The following is a 20,397-nucleotide window of genomic DNA, read 5'->3' as shown; positions in this document are numbered from 1 at the left end:
CATTAATCCAAGTCAGAGTTAATAGGAAAAAAAGCAAGTCTCCAAGTCATATGATATGTGGTTCTTAAGCCCAAGAAAAATTAAAATATTTGTATATTTGTTTGGAATGAAAAAATGTATATCAATGTATCTTTTGGGACATATTTTTGTAACAATTGATTGACTTGATACTTTTAACATTCATTTAGTGATTTAAAAACGATAAATTGTTTGATTTTTTTAGAACTCAGAAGTAGAAAAAGTTTTGTACATGGCTTATTGTACAATAAGCCATGTACAAAACTTTTTCTTCAATAGTGGTGAAATTGAACTAAACGTACTCAATAAACCTTTTATTTTTTTTATTTTTTTATTATGTCATTTTGAGGACTTAGAATGTGGTAGATTTGGGACATAGTCCAACTCTATAAAGGTATAATAGTCATCATCGTGGTTTATACATATTTCCATAATTTTGGTAGTATAAATGTTTCTCACCTTCTTTTTTTTCTTTTCTTATTTTTTTTGTTACATCTATTTGCGGGGTCATGGTCCATTGACAAGATATGCTAATCTCTAAACATTTTCATTTAATGATCAAAAAAATTTTAAAGGTATATTAAATTTCTTGATAATGCAATTGACAGTGCAAAAATTTACCATGAAAATTTTTCAAATGATGAACTGTTAAAATCTATTTAAATTTTAAAATTTGTATTTCTTAATATTATATTTTTAGGTTGAATGTTTAAGGATTGCGTCCTTGGACAAGTTAAGAATGTAAGATAGGTTTATTAAACGAAATATCTAATGCAAAATAATACTTATTATAAGATTTAAAAAATAAAGAGTAGAACCGTACAAAGCACGGATCAACAATTAGTTTGTTTAAAATTTTGAAGACTAGGGATTTGCATGTGACCAAGAAACCGCTAAAAGCCAATTCAAGTTTGATTCCAGAACTTTAGTTTCCTACTCTAATTGCTTTTATCAATTTTTTTTTGCTCAGAGTTAATCTACCATTTAGTTTCGGTTAATAATCTAATCATGCCCTATCACGTTTAACTGTGCATAAAATCTTTATCATGCTTTGGTTAAAGTTCTTTTTGTTTAGAAAAATGCCAAATCCTTGAATCCTGAATGCCTAATCAGGAATAAATCATCAATCTTGCTTGAGAATATATATATATATATATATATAGCGAAAGAAAGATGATTCCAATTATGAATGTCTACGACAAAAATACAAAAAAGTATCAATCAATTGAATTATAAAGCTTTTAATGATCTAACTTGAGTTAAACTTGATCCCTCGTGTCAAAATAATTTCATTGAAGAAATGTCACCATTATTTTTAGATCCACCTCCCTGATGTAAACTGCATAAACAATTGATTTTTTATTCTATTTTATTAACATGATTAGTTAGGCACTTACCTGCTCATTTTCCTATTCATAAATTTGCGTCTGTCCCGATCAGTGATTCATCATTATAAGTTAAGAAAATGAGTATTGTCAACTTCTCCAGTTAGGTTATATAGATGTGATCACCCACTACGTACTTTGCCATTATTTAATTGTATATAAATATGCACAAACAAGTATTTATACACAGAGAGAGAGAGAGAGAGAGGGAGAGAATGAAGTCATCTTTGCTATTCATGATCTTCATCATCACCATAGATATCTATGGATTATCATCATCCCTTGTGAATGCACAAGCAGATTCCTGCAGCTCTAACCTAAGCCTCAGTAATTCTGTGCCTTTTGATACAACTTCCCTACATTGTCTAGCCGTTTGGGATTCTCAAGGTTTCATACTAAGAGTAAGTGCACCTTTCATGCATCAATATCACCATTTTTTTTCTTTGGATAGTAATTTCTAGTATTAACAACAATAATGTACGCATGGCTAAATGGTACAGTATTTGCAAACCAACAATGCAAGCATATGGAGCTTCGTTGTTTCAGCCCCAGCAGATACAAATTCTTACATAGCCATTGGGTTCTCAACCAATGGTGCGATGGTGGGGTCGAGTGCAATGGTGGGTTGGGTCTCATCATCATCAAATGGTAATGTTGGAATGGCTAAGCAGTATTATTTGAGTGGAAACTCACCAAACCTTGTGAAGCCTGATCAAGGAAGCTTACAACTTGTCAGCAACTCAGCCACAATCATATCCCAAAACTCAATTTTATACATGGCTTTCCAATTGCAAACCAATCAGCCAGAGTCTCAGCTATTATACGCAGTTGGACCAACTGGTGTTTTTCCCTCAGCACCCGACTACCAATTATCTGAGCACCGAACAATGGTCTCCACTTCCATAAACTATGCAGCAGGTAACGATAATCGCATAGTATATAACCCTGAAATGTTTTCTTCTTTTCAAGTCAATTTCTTCATTTTTGATTTTAATGCTCGAGATGGATTGTTTACATAGGAACCAAAGTAATTAATCAACCATTTAAAGTTTGAATAGTATTTGCTAGAGAAAATTCCATAAATACAATATATTAAAGCAAAACTACTTTTGTGATTATTCAGCAGAAGAAAAAAAAAAAAAAAAAAAAAAAACCACTTTTGTGATTGTGAGTTGTGACTTGTGAGTTTTTTTTTTTTTTTTTTTGAACAATAATTTTGTGAGTTTGGTGTAATGGACCCGGCGAATACCGAAAAGCAAATGAAAGTCAACAACTATATACCATCACTACAAAACAAATAAAATAATAAATTAAAGATGGGTAGGCGTAATCTAAATGATAGATGGACTTGCATGTTTAATGTTATGTTATGACTATTTCTGAGTAACACCTTCAAAGACACTTACGGGTGATTTCTGTATAATATTTGGAAATTGAACAGAACTTGTGCAATTAAGTACTAAATATTCAGGAAAAACAAAATAAACAAAAACAAAAAAACAAAAACAAAAGCAAAAAAGTACTAACATGCATGTAATTTCTGATTCATGCAACAGGTCAAAGTGCATCGGAGAGCCCTTATACAGGACTGCGAAGGGGCCACGGAATATTGGCTATGCTAGGATGGGGTATTCTAATGATAATTGGAACAATAGTTGCTCGTTACTTCAAGCACAAGGACCCAATTTGGTTTTATCTTCACATTTCCCTTCAATCAGTCGGATTTATACTTGGAGTTATAGGTGTAATATGTGGATTTATCTTAAATAATCATGTCAATGCTAATGTTGGTACCCACAAGAGTATTGGGATCTTCATTCTTCTTCTTGGCTGCCTCCAGGTTTGTCTCTTTTTTGTAATACTTCCAAAATTTAAAGTTTTATGCTACACCCTTAGGGCTTTAGATATTCCTCTTCAATCAATGGACATATCTAATGCACTCCACAATTATCATATTTTTTTCCTTTTTTTTTAATTTTTTTAATTTTTATTTTTAAAGTGAGTTTTGCTTTCAAAGAGAGAAAAAAGAGAGGAAAGATTTGAACTAATGATCTCCTTTTTATAAGATATGATTCTACGAATAAAAATATTGTATCTAGAAATTCTATCTATAATATGAGTTTTTGCACAAACAAAAGTAATTTAATCCAATAATACAATTAATATGAGATTTTGAATAAAAATAAATAAGAGGTGACGGTTGAGTTATAATTTATAAAACTCTTTTGGTGAAACATTATTTATTTATTTATTATTGACTTAATATTAGTTACCCATGACAGAGAAGGAGGTAGCCTTATTACAACAAAGCATAAGATATTGCACACATATTCTCACATTATACAAATAATTTATTACTACTTGACAAATCTATAGGTTATTGTCTTGAATATGGATATGAATATTGGTAATTTCACATTTTTAAGCACTTATTTAGCTTTTGCTGAAAGTAAATTAAAGTGTATATTTTAAAAAATTGAGAAAAAAAAATGATGTTTCAAAATGTTGTACTTGAGCAAAAGAGCTAAAAGCAATAACTAATACCAAACATACTAGTATTATGCAGTGTGCACAGTAAATTGAAAAGGCGAAAGAGGTATTGTATGCGGTATAGTAAATTAGTAATCTATATATATTTATATTAATAGATAAAGTTTAGAGAAAATTCAATTAGAATTTGAAATTAGAATCTAATTTTGTGCCTTGTGTTTAAATTTATGTGGCGACTACATCATAATTATTCACTTAAATTTTTTAATCTTTGTGCCAAGTGAGTTAATAAGTGAAAAATACTATGAATATAATATTAATGAACTAAAAAGTTTTAAATAAAAAACTAATTATATATACTCAATAAAAATCACCACACAACAAAGATCACCACACCTTCTATCTTATTAAAAATTAGAAAAATTTTATCATGATTAGAAGCTAAAGTGCCTCAAAAAATTATCTCTCTTTGCTTTATTTTTCTTTGACCCATGGCCGAAAATTAATTTCTTTTGTTTGATTGTGTTTTGATTAATTTTTTGTTTGAGCATATGGACTCTTTTTGGTTGTGTTTTTGTTATGGGGATTTTTGTATTTTTGAGCTTGTGCTTTTGTTTTCCTTGAATAGTTTGTGTTCAGTTTGGGTTGATTTCGTTGAAGGAGATGTTTTGTTTGTGTTCTTGTATTTTAGAACATGTTGTGGTTGATTAATTTTGAAATTTTCTGGGTTTTTGTTTGAATTTGAATTTGCTGGGTTTGTATTTTTGTTTTGAATTTCTTTATTTATTTAAAATTGAAATTTTAAAGTTTGAAAGTATTAATTTTAAAAAATTTAATTTTAATTTAAAAAAAAAACTTTTGATTACCGAAAATTAATTTTTGGTAATCAAAGTTTTTTTTTTTTTTTTTTTTTTTTTTTTTTTTTTTTTTTTTTTTTTTTTTTTTTTTAAATTTAAGGGTATATAGCCGCGTTTTAAACGTGGCCTAAGGTTAAACCTTGGGCCGCGTTTAAAACGCAGCCCAAGACTACAACCTTAGGCCGCGTTTAAAATGCGGCCCAAGACCACAACCTTAGACCGCGTTTTAAACGTGGCTATAGGACCTGGTCTTGGGCCGCGGTTAAAAAGTGTGGCCATAGGACCATGAGTCCTATAGTCACAGGTTTTAGGTCACACTAGAAAGCGTGGCCTAAAAAAACGCGGCTATAGGCTATAGCCACGTTTTTTTGACATATAGCCACGTTTTAAAAACGCGGCCATAGAACCTTTTTTTTGTAGTTCTCGTAAGTAGTATTAAAAATTGTGTTTAATTTTAAATGTATCTATATGTATGCATGTGTTACATGCTATTTATTTTAAAATAATTTGACTAATTATTTGTATTTTTTATAATAAAAATTGTGTTTAATGCATTCATGCATTTGCATGGGTTATATGCTAGTTAATTTAATTAAAGAAAACTTTTTAGCTAAGTAATTAATTTAAAGAACTTATTACTTTTTTACTTTTTAAGTTAGAAGTCCTAATCCCCTGAACCTGTGATCCCCCCCCCCCCTCCCCAAATGATAATTTTGTGCAATTATATACATATAATTTATTAATTACTTAATAAGTCCAATTCTGTTTCAAAATGTCTTAAGTTGACTTTCATAAAATGAATTAATAATTATAATTAAAGAATTCATATTTAAAAACCATCTAGCAACTTGCTATCTTTTATCTATATAAATACAATATATAATTCCCTTGCGAGACACGTATTCATATTATTTAGTATTGGTTTCATTTTACAGGTAATGGCCCTTTTAGCTCGGCCGAACAAGGATTCCAAATTCAGAAAGTATTGGAATTGGTACCATCAAAATGTTGGGAGAATTTTAATTATCCTCGCAATTGTAAACATCTTCTATGGAATTAATTTAACTGGAACGGGACATGGTTGGACTGCTGGTTATGGAGTCCTTCTTGCTGTCTTGTTCATTATTACTTTTGTTCTTGAGATTAGATTTTGGATTAGGAGATAAAAAAATCCATTGCTATATAGCATAAGGGAAATTAAATTACACTTTAGTATCCCAACTTTCATGCCAGTTGCGATGTTTCCCCTCCCAAATTGATTTGTGTGTATATTAACTCCTCCTATTCAAACTTGCTACTGTATTTACTATTTTAATCTGACAGTTATTGTCTCAATTAATCACATGTATTGGACAAGGTGCATCTACAAATATGAGTGATATTATTTTGTGTAATGGGTATATATATGCTACAGTATTCTTAAAAAAAGAGAAAGAAAAGAAATAATGGGTATATACTATAGTATTCTCACAAGTATTTGTAACCTCGTTATCACATGTGGAACTTGATAGCACCCAATGAGCTGGTCGGTCTTTACTTTTTTTTTTTAATGGAATTAAAAGGGTTAAACTTTCAATCCCTACCATGCACACCTAACATTTGGTCTTATGGCGTCATGGGCCTTGATCAAGTAGCTGTAGGTGTCCAATTAACTCAATTGATCACATAAAATATTAAAAAAATTCAATTGCATTATGTTCAGATTCAATTTGGATCTCCCTAAAGTACTTGGCAATTTGTTTTTGCAAGTGGGGTCAGTTGCCCATCAGGTTTACTAGATTCTCAGTCACTTGAATAAAGAACTAGAGAAAGTTGCTAGTAATGGATTATCCATAAACTTCACATTCTCAAAAGTGCAATATTATTCACCCTCTAAATAATCCACATTATAAACACAAAGGAACCATGTTCCAAATATCTGATAACTGCCCTTTCATGAGCAACCGTGCAATGAATGAACCAAAAGATGGTATACCGCCTCTCCATTACAACAAAACATAATATACTAAATGTTGAAAAGAATAGTTTGGAAATCCTAAACTAATTAGATATTGAACTTTTTTCATGAGTAATTAAATATTGATTTTTTTTTTTAAATATTTAGAAACAAACACACGTACACACAAGAAAAAGAAAATGTGAATATCAATGGGGTTATTAAATATTGAACTTAATTATTAGGAACTAGTACTTTTAACATCAATCTCAATTAATTAATCGCAGTAAGTTTGATATGTTTTATGTTTTCCTTTAAACGAAATTAATCATACACAGCACCATGTATATCCTTATCAGCACAACGTGTGCCACACCACACACCCTCACCAATATGATAATTCTTGAAACACTAGCAAATATATTTTGTGGTAACAATATTTATTGCTTTAATCTATTTTTTATATTTTCCAAATATTGGTGGATAAATTTGAGATACCATCTAATATTGTTCAAATTTTTAGTACTCTTAAAAAAAATAGAGAAATTATACTTTATCACTCTAAACTATACCACTTATTATACTTTTCACCCTAAATTTTTTGAGTACGTTTTGCACCCTAGATTATGATCCTTGTTATACTATGCACTCTAACGTTAAGTTTGATGTTAACTTGCATGCACATAATGTAGATTTTTTTTAACGTCTGATCTCTAGACATCAAGAAATAAATTAGGTTTTCTCTCTTTAACTATTCATTATATTGATTCTAATTGGAATTTAAATAAAAGAATAATATCATTTAAAATTTTGGAATCCCCACACGCGGGATATGACATTGCAAATCTTATTAGTGAGGAACATCAATATTGGGGAATTATTGATAAAATATTTTCAATAACACTTGACAATGCAACAAATAATGATATGACAAAGATGTTTTTAAAAGAAAAATTAAGCTTACCTTTACGTGGTACATTATTTTGAATATGTTGTTGTGCACATATTTTAAATATAATTATTCAAGATGGTTTATTAAATTTATTTCATCTGTTGAAAAAATAAAAGATATTGTTCGTAATATTAATAGTTCTCAAGCAAGATATGAATTGTATATAAAATGTTGTATGGAATTGAGAAAAAAAAATATATATATAAATATTGATGTGCCTCATAGGTGGAATACTACTTATCTTCTTTTAGATTCAGCAATCAAATATAAAGATGTATTAAATTTATATTATTCTCATCTTTCTCAAAGTTCTTGTTGTCCTCTAGAAAAAATTGAAGAACATAATTGGATGTTAGTAGAACTTGTAAGAGACTTTTTGAATTAAGGTTTTCGATAATTCAACAAAAATTTAGTGGTCGTTTGCTCTAGGCTAGTGGGTTCTTGGAGGGTTCCCACAAAAAAAAAAAAAAAAAAAAATCTTCAAGGTCCAAACCCAACAAACTCCTGAACAAAAGGTTTCCCACAAATTTACTGTTCTTTAAAGGTTACCTTTTAAAAAGGGTTTACTGTTTATTGGGTTTTAGGGTAGGATTTAGGTACCAACAAATTGGGACAGAGAGAGTGTTTATTTTTTATTTATAGTTTTTAGGGTGTACAACATTTTAGGGTTTCTATTTTTTGTGACACTAGGATTTAGGGTTTAGATTTATGGTTCTTTTAGGGATATTATTTTTGGTATCTAGGGTTCTTTTATGGTTACTATTTTTTTAAGGATTGTTTACGGTTTAGCTTTTAATAGGGTTTATTTATTTATTAAGTTTTGGTATCAAATTTATGGTTTTGCATTCTTTTTAGTTTTACCAACTTTCTTTAACCAAACTGTGGTCTGCATATCCATCCCTTATGCTTATTGTCATTCAAGCAAAGCCAAAAAACTTCTTTACCATAAATGGACACTACTACTCTAAGCACTCTATCTTAGGGAAGATGAGCACGAGTTTACATGACCAAGTCTCATGGTCTAACCCTTTTTGGGAATGGATAGAAGGCCCTAAAGACCAAGGAGAAGACACCTAGTTAAGTAGTAGTGTCCTATTCACACTATACCCAAAAAAAAAAAAAAAAAAATCTATTACATCAAGTGTTAATTAAAATGGTTGCAGTAGTAACTTTTAAATTATTGCATCAACAATAATAAATTGCAATAACTTATAATTTTCGATTGCAATTGAAGCTTTAATATAATAGAAAAAATTGTTGTAATAACTTAAAATAAAAAAAATCATTGCAATAAATTGATACCAATTATTTTTGCAATCTATTGCAATCGCAAACATGAAACTACAACAAATATATCATTGCAATAACCCGATATCAACTATTTCATAATCTATCGCAATGACAAAATGAAGTAATTATCTATTACAATGAAGATATCGTTAAAATAATTTAATCATTTGGTCAATTATTTGCAATCTATCGCAAAAAGATTCATGAATTAATAGCATATACCTACAAGATATTCAAAATTGCGATATGATGTTTGTTGTATTGAAATATGGAAAAACATAACATGAAAAAGGTAATTATTATCACTACACATGCATTACTATAGTCTGTAGGGAATGAATGAGTAGTACATGTTCTAGTCTTTAGTAGTTGAATGACAACTTTTGTTACAATTTTCCTATGTGGTAAGTTATGATTGGTGGAGTTGTGGATCCACTATTTTTATTTCACCACTTCCAACTTGTTGTGTAGGCAAGTTGTAACAAAATTGTGACAAAATTTATATTTACTTTTTGAACAAAGCTATTGTTCCTTTGGAATTATTCATTATTATACCAAAAAATTATTTATCCCACTCTCATGTTTGAGTACCTCACAATCTCACATAAATGTAGGGACAGAGCCAAGACTTGTATTTGGGTTGGGGCGGGGCGGGGCGGGGGAGGGGGGGACATTAACAAATATTTTTTTTAAAGAAAATCCAAGCTACCATTCAATATTATAATAATATCCATAAAAGAGAAAATACAAAATAACCATTTTTCAATATATATTCTTTTATTAATACATTAGAACTTCAATCTATATCACCTGTTTCATGATGGAACTCGACAATTATTTAAATCCCAAAAATCACATATAATTTATATAATTATGTTATCATACTTGAATAACAATGTTGATCCGATTACAATTCAAATAGTTTCTTAACTAATCAACCAACTAATTAAGTTAAAAATTAGAAATGAATAACCCTAGTCGATTTTGACTCTGCCAGACACAAAGTTCACTAATTATTATTTACTACTTTTTAATATCTACTACTATAGTACTACTTTGCTTTCTTTGAAAATAATAGTATAATACTACAAAATAAATAAAATAAAATAACACACCACACCCACATACTAACACCACATATTCACTAAATGTCCCCCAAAGCCAAAGAATGGCTCCATCCCTGCATGCATGTTCCAAATTTTATATCCTTTTATTTCATGAGTTCATAACTTCATATCAAGTGAGCACCCATGCACCCTAAGTTGCAATTACATGGCCTCGTAGAATTACGTTGAAAAGTTCCACTTTTAACCAACTTTCCAACCACAATTTTGACCAATTTTCCTTTGTTCACAAGTCAATTAACAATTTTATGACAAAAATTTATTCCACACTCTACTAACTACTCTATTATGTGTGGTTGGTTACAAGTAGTGAAGTAAAAGTGGTCTATGTAAAAGTGACAGGTAGCTAGTCATAGTTCAAAATTGGTTACATACTACCTCAATAAGAATGAGTTAAGAATAGTGAGATCACCTTATGGTAGATTCTCTATTTACCCTTAGTCTTCCTCCACCATAAATATGACACTCACTTCTCATAGACTTGCAATAGAAGCTTTAATATAATAGAAAAAATTGTTGTAATAACTAAAAATAAATAAAAAAATCGTTGCAATAAATTGATACCAATTATTTTTGCAATCTATTGCAACGAAAATTTTAAAATAATAGTTTATTGCAATGAAGTTATCATTATAATAATTTGATATTAATTCTTTTGCAATCTATTGCAATTGCAAACACAAAACTACAATGAATACATCATTGCAATAACCCGGTATCAGCTATTTCATAATCTATCACAATGACAAAATGTAGTAATTATCTATTAAAATGAAAATATCATTGCAATAATTTAATCCAATTTATTTTGGTCAATTATTTGCAATCCATTGCAAAAGATTTGTGAATTAATAGCATATACCATTGAAATATGGAAAAACATAACATGAAAATGGTAATTATTATTATTACACATGCATTACTGTAGTTTGTAGGGAATGAATGAGCAATACATGCTTTAGTCTCTAGTAGTTGAATGACAACTTTTTTCACAACTTTCTTATATTTCAAATTATGATTGGTGGAGTCGTGGATCCGCCATTTTTACTTCACCACTTACAACTTGCTATGCAGGCAAGATGTAACAAAATTGTGACAAAATCTATATTCCTAGCATTACTTTTTGAACAAAGCTATTGTTCCTTAGGAATTATTCATTAATATACCAAAAAAATATTTTATCCCACTCTCACGCTTGAGTACCTCACAATATCACATGCATGTCCTAGTTTTTATATTCTTTTATTTCATGAGTTCATAAATTCATATCAAGTGAGAACCCATGCATCCTAAGTTGCAATTACATGGCCTTGTAGAATTACGTTGAAAAGTTCCACAAGTCGTTTAACAATTTTATGACAAAAACTTATTCCACACTCTGCTAACTACTCTATCATGTGTGGTTGGTTATGAGTTGTGAAGTAAAAGTGGTTTATGTAAAAGTGACAGGTAGCTAGTCATAGGTCAAAATTGGTTACATAAAAACAGAAAATAAGTTTTAGTGACGAATTTTTTCGTCACAAATATGGCAACAAAAAATTGTTTTAGTGACGAAATATTTCGTCACTAAATGCAGCGAAATTTTGTAAGAAATGGTTTTAGTGATGAAAATTTTCGTCACTATATGTGTCTGAATTTTCTTAAAAATAGTTTTAGTGACGAATTTTTTCGTCACTAAATGTACTCGAAAATAGTTTTAGTGACGAAATATTTCATTACTAAATATGATTTAATAAACTGAAATGGTTTTAGTGACGAAATATTTTCGTCACTAAATACTATTTTTAGTGAGGAAAACATTTAGCGACGAAATGTTTCGTCGCTAAAAGTTCTTTTTTTAAAAACAAATCGGACTTTCAATGACGAAATTTTTTGTCGCCAGAACTTTTAGCAACGGGGCTACAGCGACGAAACGAATTTCGTCACTAAAAGTCCAATTTCGTCACTAAAGGTTTTTAGTGACGAAAAACAGGACTTTTAGTGATGAATTTTTTCGTCACTAAAAATACATTTTCTTGTAGTGAAGAATGAGTTAACAATAATGAGATCACCTTATGGTAGATTCTCTATTTACCCTTAGTCTTCCTCCACCATAAATATGACACTCACTTCTCATAAACTTGCAATAGAAGCTTTAATATAATAGAAAAAATTGTTGTAATAACTATAAATAAATAAAAAAATCATTGCAATAAATTGATACCAATTATTTTTGCAATTTATTGCAACGAAAATTTTAAACTAATAGTTTATTGCAACGAAGCTATCATTGTAATAATTTGATATTAATTCTTTTGCAATCTATTGCAATTGCAAACACGAAACTACAACGAATATATCATTGCAATAACCCGGTATCAACTATTTCATAATCTATCGCAATGACTAAATGAAGTAATTATCTATTAAAATGAAAATATCATTGCAATAATTTAATCCAACTTATTTTGGTCAATTATTTGCAATCCATTGCAAGGGATTTGTGAATTAATAGCATATACCATTGAAATGTGGAGTAACATAACATGAAAATGGTAATTATTATCATTACACATGCATTACTGTAGTCTGTAGGGAATGAATGAGCAGTACATGCTTTAGTCTCTAGTAGCTGAATGACAACTTTTTTCACAAATTTCCTATATTTCAAATTATGATTGGTGGAGTCGTGGATCCACAATTTTTACTTCACCACTTACAACTTGCTATGTAGGCAAGTTGTAACAAAATTGTGACAAAATTTGTATTTGTAGCATTACTTTTTGAACAAAGCTATTGTTCCTTAGGATTTATTCATTAATATACCAAAAAATTATTTTATCACACTCTAACGCTTGAGTACCTCACAATCTCACATGCATGTCCTAGTTTTTATATTCTTTTATTTCATGAGTTCATAAATTCATATAAAATGAGCACCCATGCACCCTAAGTTGCAATTATATGGCCTTGTAGAATTATGTTGAAAAGTTCCACTTTTAATTAACTTTCCAATCACAATTTCGACCAATTTTCCTTTGTTCACAAGTCATTTAACAATTTTATGAAAAAAACTTATTCCATACTTTGCTAACTACTCAATTATGTGTGGTTGGTTATGAGTGCTGAAGTAAAAGTGGTCTATGTAAAAATGACAGGTAGCCAGTCATAGTTCAAAATTGGTTACATACTACCTCAACAAGAATGAGTTAAGAATAGTGAGATCACCTTATGGTAGATTCTCTATTTACCCTTGGTCTTCCTCCACCATAAATGTGACACTTTCACTTCTTATAAACTTGCACCATTACCTTTCTTATTTTTCCCTCCCTCTTTCTTAACATGTTTTTTCTTAGTCACTTGCTAAATGCATCATTATCAACATAACTTCCTTACTATTTTACTTTTCTTTCCCCCTTTTTTTTCTTGTTCTTCATTGAAAATTTAATATGGCGACGTCCTCTTGAACCCCACTTGGCTCTGAAAACATTCCTATCATCAACCTCTTGGACTGTGGGGCAAATGTATCAAAGGGCATTGTTAAGGCATGCGATGAATTTGGATTCTTCAAGAAGAAAGTTTTAGTTTTTTGGTAAACCAATATTTACAAAACAACAAGCTGGCCTAGGTAATCCTCTTGGCTATCGCCACATAAGCATAGGCTCCTGTGGAGATATGGGAGAGCTTGAGTATCTTTTACTTAATGCTCATCCTTCCTACATAATTCAAGTGTTTAATTATTATGTTTTGCGCTTATTGTAATATGTATGCATTGAAAGTTGGCAATGGTTGCATGGTGCAGAGTAATTTTGTTAGCTCTTATATTTGTTTAATTCATTGGCTCTTGTATTTATATTTTGTAAAAATTCCTCTTTCTATTTTTTGTTACATGTTAAGTTGATAGTAAAAAAATATAATCTAGTTAACATAATTTTATTTGCTATGGATTGACCATGGTCACAAAACTAATAATAGAAGTGAGTGAATTTGTATAAATGAATGAAACTATCCTAGGTGTAAAAAATGAGAAAGAATGGTCCTAATTCCTAAATGTGATGCATGTCTCAACAGATGCGGTGGGACAATCTCTCTTTTTCATAAAATTTAACTTATTTAAGTATTGGGTTTTTTGTTTTGTAAAGTGTCCCTCGTTTTTCATAAAATTTAAGGATTGGGCTTTTTGGTTAATGAAGTGAGATGAAATGGTTTTTTTTTTTTTTTTTTTTTTTTTTTTTTTTTTTTTTTTTTTTGAGAAAAACACGTGCGCGCGCGCACACACACAAGCAAAATCTAAGTTTTACAATCATTGAATCAAAACCTTTTCAAAAATGATTTTTATTTTGAGTTGTGATAACTAAGAACTATTAAAATATTCTATTTCCCTTTGGATTGCATTGAGTATTTTGTAGGCACTGGGGGCCAGTTATAAAGATTCAAATCCTTCATTTTCAGGCAAAGTGAGTCTCTCATCCATGGTTTTTCTATTGCTTGAATATGATTGAATTTTGTGTTATATTTTCTTGATTATGTTCTTCAATAATATCCTTTGTTAGGAATATGATTTGATTTTTTTATGTTAATTTGATTTTTTGTGTTTTATTCTAAGTTATGAGTTGAACGAACATGATTAGATATATGAATATGAACATGCTTTGTTTGTTCTTGTGTTGTTCTTGAATAATATGAGATTCTATGCATGATATGTTTTTATTTGTTTAATGTGTTGAATTGATATCAATGAAAATGTGAATTTGTTTCAGCATGAGAAACAAATCTGGATTTGTGTTTCTGTATCAATATGCAAGCGCATGGTTGAAGGTGCGTACACAGCCGTCTCCATACGTATGCATATTGACCCAGAAAATTGATAAATCTTTGTTTTAATTACATGATTGCTTTGCTTTGATGTTTTCCATTTTTTTTTTCATTTGTTCTATTTGGCTATGAGCATCTTGGGTTAGGGTGATAATTGCTAATTAATTGCTTTGCCATGATTTTCTCCTTGACTTTTCCATGATATATTTAACATGTTTCGTATCCTTATAAATGCATGATTGGATTATATTTGATTTGATTGCTGATTAATTAGATTGTAAATATTTGATTTGCTTTAATTGATTTGACTCGTTTTATTTGAATTCATTTCCTTTTATACCATGAATGATATGCCATGTTAAGTGTTAGATGAATCTTAGGATAGGCTTAGTGTGTGTGTGCACGTGCGTGCGTATAGAATAACCTATTACAAAACTCTTTAATGGAATTAGAATTTGGAACACAATGAGTGGAAGCCGACCTACGAGTTAGGTGGGGTTGGGCGCCCAAGATCATGAGTATGTTATAGACTTTATTGAAAAGTTGTGAACCCATCCATGCTTTGGAAATATTTTGAAACCCTAAAACCATAAAGACATGGGTAGGCCCACTAAGAGCCTAGTGAGGATTAAAAGATGAAATCTTTTTGAACTAATTGACCAAGCCCTTTGAAACTAAGAGGAAGACCCTCATGAGGGAAGAGAGTGAACATTCAAGATGGGCTTTGCAATGAGACAAATAAAAGACTTTGATGGTTGAGATATAACTTGGTCATTTTTTTTTTCAAAAAAAAAAAAAATCCAAAAAAAGAAAGAGGTGGACTTCTAAATGTCATGACTCATTTTAAATACAAGTTCAAATAAGTTTTACATGAGAGAAGAAAATTTCCAAAATATGATGCGCTTGAATCATAAATGGGGTGTTGATCTTTGTGTTTAGATTGTTTGACAAAAATATTTTCATAACGCCTAAATATAGTATAAGACATAGACCAACCCTGCAAAACATCGTTTACAACTCATTGTGTGTCAAATTGCGAGTGATAAACAAAAAGTGGACGGTTTATATGGGTTCACATTTCCACCACTTATAACTCATAACGTGACAAGTTTTTGGCAAAAGTTGTAAACATTTTTGTGTTCCTAGCATTTTTCTTCTACACTTATTTTCACAACTATTTTATATGATAAATTGTAACAGGCTGCTTATAAATTTTACATAGATCTATTACTTTTTTTTTTTTTTTTTCCTTCTATTTCTGGCAATCAATTACATAAAATACATGGTAGCGGTGGAAAAAAAAAACTGCACTAATCGTATGTTATTGCTTTCATCTTCTTTTTTTTTTTTTTTTTTCTTTTTTTTCTTTTTTTTTTTGAGAATATATTGCCTTCATCTTGAATTATTTTTCGTTTCAGAAAAAACACACCATTTTATGACGTCGTTTTAATTGTCCCCACCTTTTCTAGTGTCTAATTCTGTCGTATGTAAAAAGAAAAAAAAAATGAAAAGAGATAAAGACAAAGAGGCAAAGCACAGGAAGAGAATGAGGAATTGTGGAGCTTGGCGCACGTTCAGGTGGTCTAAATTGTGCAGAGATAAATATCAAGTGATTGTGTTAGAAAAACAATTTTGGAGAATGGTTTACCATCCCAACTCCTCGTTAGCTAAATACTTCCCTGAAAATCCTCTCCATGACTGCAAACCCAAACCTCACCAATCTTGGACTTGGGAGAATATCATTAACAACAGTCCATTAATACATCAAGGTAAGAGGTGGATGATAGGGACAGGTTTGAACATTACCTTTAGACCACCCAGCTTGGTTACTTAGCACTTCTCATAACAACAGGGAGTTGATTGACTCAAAACTGTGTCTGACTTTGTTGAACCATCCACTATTAACTGGAATCCCAGCATTGTTAGAAATCTATACCACCCCTCCTTGTTTTAAGAAATCTTTCAAATTCCCTTACCAAAGATAAAAGGAAAGGAGGACAAGCTGTTTTGGAGACACTCAAGTACTGGTATGTACCAAATTTAGAAGGTCTACAGGTACAGGCTGCTCTATAAGGAACAAAGGGTGGAGAACAACATCAGAAGGAATGTTGATATTCCTACAGATGTTTGGTCTCTAATTAATTTGGAAAGTAAAATACATGTGATTATGTGAAGATTATCACCTTTGTGTGGAAAATCTTACATGTTTGTTTGCCTGTTAATCTTAATTTAATCAGCAGAGAGGCATACTTGCCTCATGTACAAAGCAAGTACTGCTAGTGCTGGCATTGTTTTAGGAGTTAAATCCCACCTTTATTTATTTATTTTTTAAAGCCACTTGAATAAGGGTTAATCATCAGCAAGATAGCAACAATAATGTAAACTCGACCACAAGGTAAACACAAATGCATATATAGTAAACTGAAAGAATCTTTCGGTTTTTCCTCCTTTTTTTTTTTTTTCCAAGTATCTTCAAAGTCATATTAATTCCACTAACTTGGTTGTTTCCTCACCAAATCATCAACGACAATAACAACATCCAATTCTTCACATAAACATAACAAATATTATCATATATATACTGCAAGAGAGATTATGCTACTCACAATTATCAACAACCATAACAGTGAAAATTCTAGTGACACACAGCAACATGCTAATAAAACAAAAGGCTAATCTTCAGTAACCTACTAATCTTATTCAATTTCTAGTGCAAGAAAATCTAAAGATTGGACTACCCCAAAATTATTCACTACTCATTTAATAAATAAAATCTTGTTACTTGTTTTCAAATTTCTTAGACCCAAAAAATCCCAAGATGCCAAAATGCATGGCACCAGCCCAAAATTAATCATTGTAATTAAAATTGTAAAAAAAAAAATAAAATAAAAAAACTACATTAATTGATACTCAGAATATGTTGTGACCACTAATGAATACTGTTAAGATGGACACAATTTCTGACCGTAATTGTTTCACATTTGGTAAACTACAGCACACCAAAGAAAAAAAAAGAAAAAGAGAAAAAAAAACTTCGAAGAGCTCTCGTTTACTAAACAAACTATTGGAACAGGTTCAGTTCTCAATAGTCAACACTCTAATTGAACCTCAACACTATGATTGAACCCCTTCACTACCTCCACATCAACCATATGAATTGAAGTCAACTAAAAACACCCCTGTTGGTCATATATCAATGCTGTTCTCTCCTTTAACCAAAAAAAAAAATGCTGATCTCTCCCCATTAAAATGTAACTGATATCGCAAAAGATACAATAAAACAAACATGTTTTTTTTTTTTAATGAAAAGAAATTAAACACGTTAACTTCCAATTGAAAACCTTAAATTCACAAGAAGAAACCTTGTTTGTATGAGGGATTCTTTGAATTCACAAGGAGATAGGTTCCTAGAATTCTACCAGAGAGAAACAATAGACAAATGTCTTAATTTTTATTAATCTGATAACTAAATTGCCTTAAAGGCTATAATACATTTAAATAGTAAAAGAAAACCAAGGGGGGCTAGGAAAATTATTAGAAAACACTAATTCGCGCTAATCACATAATTATGTGGCAAAATAGTATTTTTTACCAAAAATGGAAAATTTTATTTTTTAACAAAAATAGAAAAATTTATATAGTTGTGAAAATTGAACTACTATCACTAAGAAACGTTCCAAAACATACAAGACCTTATTCTAACTTTTAAACTAAAAGTTATTAAGGAAACAATTATTACTAAAAATGGGAAAATTACAATTTCCAAAGCCTGAGGAATTTGCTAAAATTAAGGTGCACCTTGTGGTATAGTCACAAGTTTTGATCAGAAAACCGTTTTTCTTCAACCATCCAAATTTCATGCAATTTCAACACCGTCGCCATGGTGAGTTCTAATAGCACCCTTTGGTCTTTTGTTGTGATTTCGAATGTCCTCATTGCTTCATGAAGACTTGTGCTGTCTATTCTATATCAATAACCAACACCCCCCCCCCCCCCCCTCCAATCTTTATAGTAAAAGAATGCTAATTATATGGCAATGAGTGAATACAAACAATTTTATGCAAAAAGAACTGAACTCCTAGAATAAATATTCAACCAAATCAGTAATGTTAAATTCGGTCCATAACACGACACTTGTAGTTGTAGAGGACTTCTATTTTAGTTGGTTTTGGAATTCTACTTATATTAAAAGAATACTAGGGTGCAGTTTGGATTCCGTGTTTTCTGCGTTTCCATTCTGCGTTTTTTTTTTTTTTTTTTTAAGCCGCTTATGTTGACTTTAGAGACAAAATTTACTGTTCATGAAACTGTTCATGTATTTAAAAATATTAAAAATGAGTCCCACGACACTATTCACACATTTAAAAATTATTTTACTATAGTGTTTTCAATTTTCAGTTTTAGCAAAAATAAGTCAATCCAAACAGATCCTCGGTAAGAGGTATACTAATTCCTATTTAAAGAGTCTTAGATTGATTAACAGAGAAGGGCTTAAAAGATGCAGAGAAGTATGTTTTCCTTATAGATAGAGTGGTAATGTAATTTTTGATGTGTGTGACATAGTTTTTTTTTTAAAATAAGAATGTGTGGGACATTGTTAAAAGACAAAGATTAGAATTGTTGTGTGAGAATTTATTGGGTACGTTTAATTTTGTGTCAATGTTACTTCTTTTTATTGTTTTAGTTGGCAATGCTTGTAATGAAGATAAATACAAAGTTGGCCAAACTATATTAAATTTTGTCTGTGTGAATATTTTTATCTTTGGCAAGCTCCAAATCACATTATTATCTTATTATCACAATTTTTAAATGTTTATGCACAGTTGCACAGTACATCCTAGAGTGAGGTAGTCGTATTTACTTTTTTTACTATGTACTATAAATAGGTCACTTGGCACCAAAATTAAGAAAAATAAATTAGACACGTGGGATGAAATTAAACAATAATTAGAAACTAAATTAGATTTCATTTGGATTATGACAGTTTGGGTTCCACATAGCCCAATTTTTCTAAGGGCCCAATTAGCAAGTGTTTTCCTTTAATATATCTATCTATCTATTTATATATATATATATATATATATATGAGTTGAGTTCAAGTTACACCTGGTGTAACTCTAAGCAATGTTACACCACTTAATAACTTGTTATAAAATACATATTTTGTAAAAAATATTGAGTGGTGTAACAATAATTAAAGTTATACCAGGTATAACTTGAATCTAACCACATATATATATATATATATATATATATTCTTATTATGCTTCAAATTTAATATCTAATATATATGATATGTTATTAGGGAACTACTTTCCTAAGAAAAATCAATCAATCAATCCTTTTTTTTAAAAAAAATAATTACAACATGCTGCTAACTCTGTAGTTCGAACCATTTCCCCCTAGATCCCCAAGTACTTTATACATGGGAAGGTGCCAATTTAGCTACAAGGCTTTTGGCAATCAATCAATCAGTCATCAATATATATATAAAAGGAGAGATCGCATTTGAGAGAGCATGAGGTTTTGCCAAGTGGCACTGTACTTGAGG

General features: G+C 30.3%; 1 protein-coding gene across 1 annotated transcript; it reads left to right on the top strand.

Annotated features, from left to right (window-relative positions):
- The first annotated feature begins 1,597 nt into the window (after positions 1-1,597).
- Positions 1,598-6,087, top strand: LOC115958925 (cytochrome b561 and DOMON domain-containing protein At3g07570). The gene is made up of 4 exons (XM_031077195.1): positions 1,598-1,804; positions 1,904-2,321; positions 2,960-3,243; positions 5,686-6,087. Exons 1-4 carry the CDS (start codon positions 1,619-1,621, stop codon positions 5,914-5,916), a joined length of 1,119 nt encoding a protein of 372 aa, XP_030933055.1. The 5' UTR covers positions 1,598-1,618; the 3' UTR covers positions 5,917-6,087.
- The last annotated feature ends 14,310 nt before the right edge of the window (positions 6,088-20,397 follow it).

The sequence above is a fragment of the Quercus lobata genome, chromosome 9 (assembly GCF_001633185.2).
Source record: "Quercus lobata isolate SW786 chromosome 9, ValleyOak3.0 Primary Assembly, whole genome shotgun sequence".
In the NCBI taxonomy this organism is placed as follows: domain Eukaryota; kingdom Viridiplantae; phylum Streptophyta; class Magnoliopsida; order Fagales; family Fagaceae; genus Quercus; species Quercus lobata.
Note: the sequence above shows the minus strand (reverse complement) of the source record. Positions and strands in the feature narration are given on the sequence as shown.